General features: G+C 44.4%; 1 protein-coding gene across 1 annotated transcript in view; it reads left to right on the plus strand.

The window, feature by feature from the left end:
• Nucleotides 1–996, plus strand: part of ltbp1 (latent transforming growth factor beta binding protein 1) — a 294,397-nt gene that overhangs the window by 93,663 nt on the left and 199,738 nt on the right. The window contains exon 5 of the mRNA XM_048601362.1: nucleotides 84–251. Coding sequence (XP_048457319.1) covers nucleotides 84–251 — 168 coding nt within the window. The remainder of the gene's footprint in view (nucleotides 1–83; nucleotides 252–996) is intronic.

The raw sequence follows: 996 nt of genomic DNA on the forward strand, positions 1-996 counted from the left end.
CTCACTTGTCTGCAATCAGGCGAAACCGATGGATATCAAGTTGATCTCTCTGTTTTTCTCCTTCATTGTGCCCCCACTCACAGTCGGAAACCACACGGGTCGCATCAAGGTGGTCTTCACCCCCACTATCTGCAAAGTGACCTGCATGAAAGGCAAGTGCCACAATAACTGCCAACAGGGGAACACCACAACCCTCATCAGTGAGAATGGCCACGCTGCGGATACTCTGACAGCGCAGAACTTTCGTGTGGGTAAGTAGCACAAATCCGTGTCTTTTTGTTCTAATCAATGGGCTGAGTGTGTGACAGGACAATCAGGAGGGGCACGTTGAGTTTTCACTTTGCTTTGGAGATGTGCTGCTAAAATCAGAGATTGTAGTCAATGCAGGACCGTTACATCCGGAGACGGCTCAGTGTTTCCGAAATTAACTGGAGCTTGGTTTTAACTATTCCCTGTTTATAGTATTTAACTAACAGAAAGACATGGTTGCAAATGCGCCTTTGTTTCTCTCCATTTAATCAGAACAGACTCAAGTTCTCTTTTATCAAAGTGTTTGGCATTTCCTCTTTAGCTTGTTTCAAATTACTGCCTCTGCAGTTTGGTTCCTCTTGCAAAGCTTTTTCTCTTTTCCCTGCGAGTTGAATGTTTGAATGAGACATTAAGTTTGAACTCCTGATGCAGCTGTTTTGCGAATTTTAATTGTCCGTGAACCTCCTTCATCCCAAGTAATTGCAGCTGAAGGCACTTGACACCAGACTCCAGTTGTCAGCAAAATGCTACTCACTCGCGAAAGCACAGAGACTGTCGAAAGACTGAATCAGCTTCTGAGCCAGTGCAGGCTTCAAACACTTTAATGAAAGGTTGTGCAAGGACTGAATCAATCACAGAACAAGTGTTCCCTATAAGCAAAGGTGTTCCCTATAAGCAAAGATGTTCCCTGAAAGCAAAGATGTTCCCTGTAAGCAAAGATGTTCCCTGTAAGCAAAGATGTTCCCT

Source organism: Rhincodon typus, chromosome 9 (genome assembly GCF_021869965.1).
Source record: "Rhincodon typus isolate 14 chromosome 9, sRhiTyp1.1, whole genome shotgun sequence".
In the NCBI taxonomy this organism is placed as follows: Eukaryota; Metazoa; Chordata; class Chondrichthyes; order Orectolobiformes; family Rhincodontidae; genus Rhincodon; species Rhincodon typus.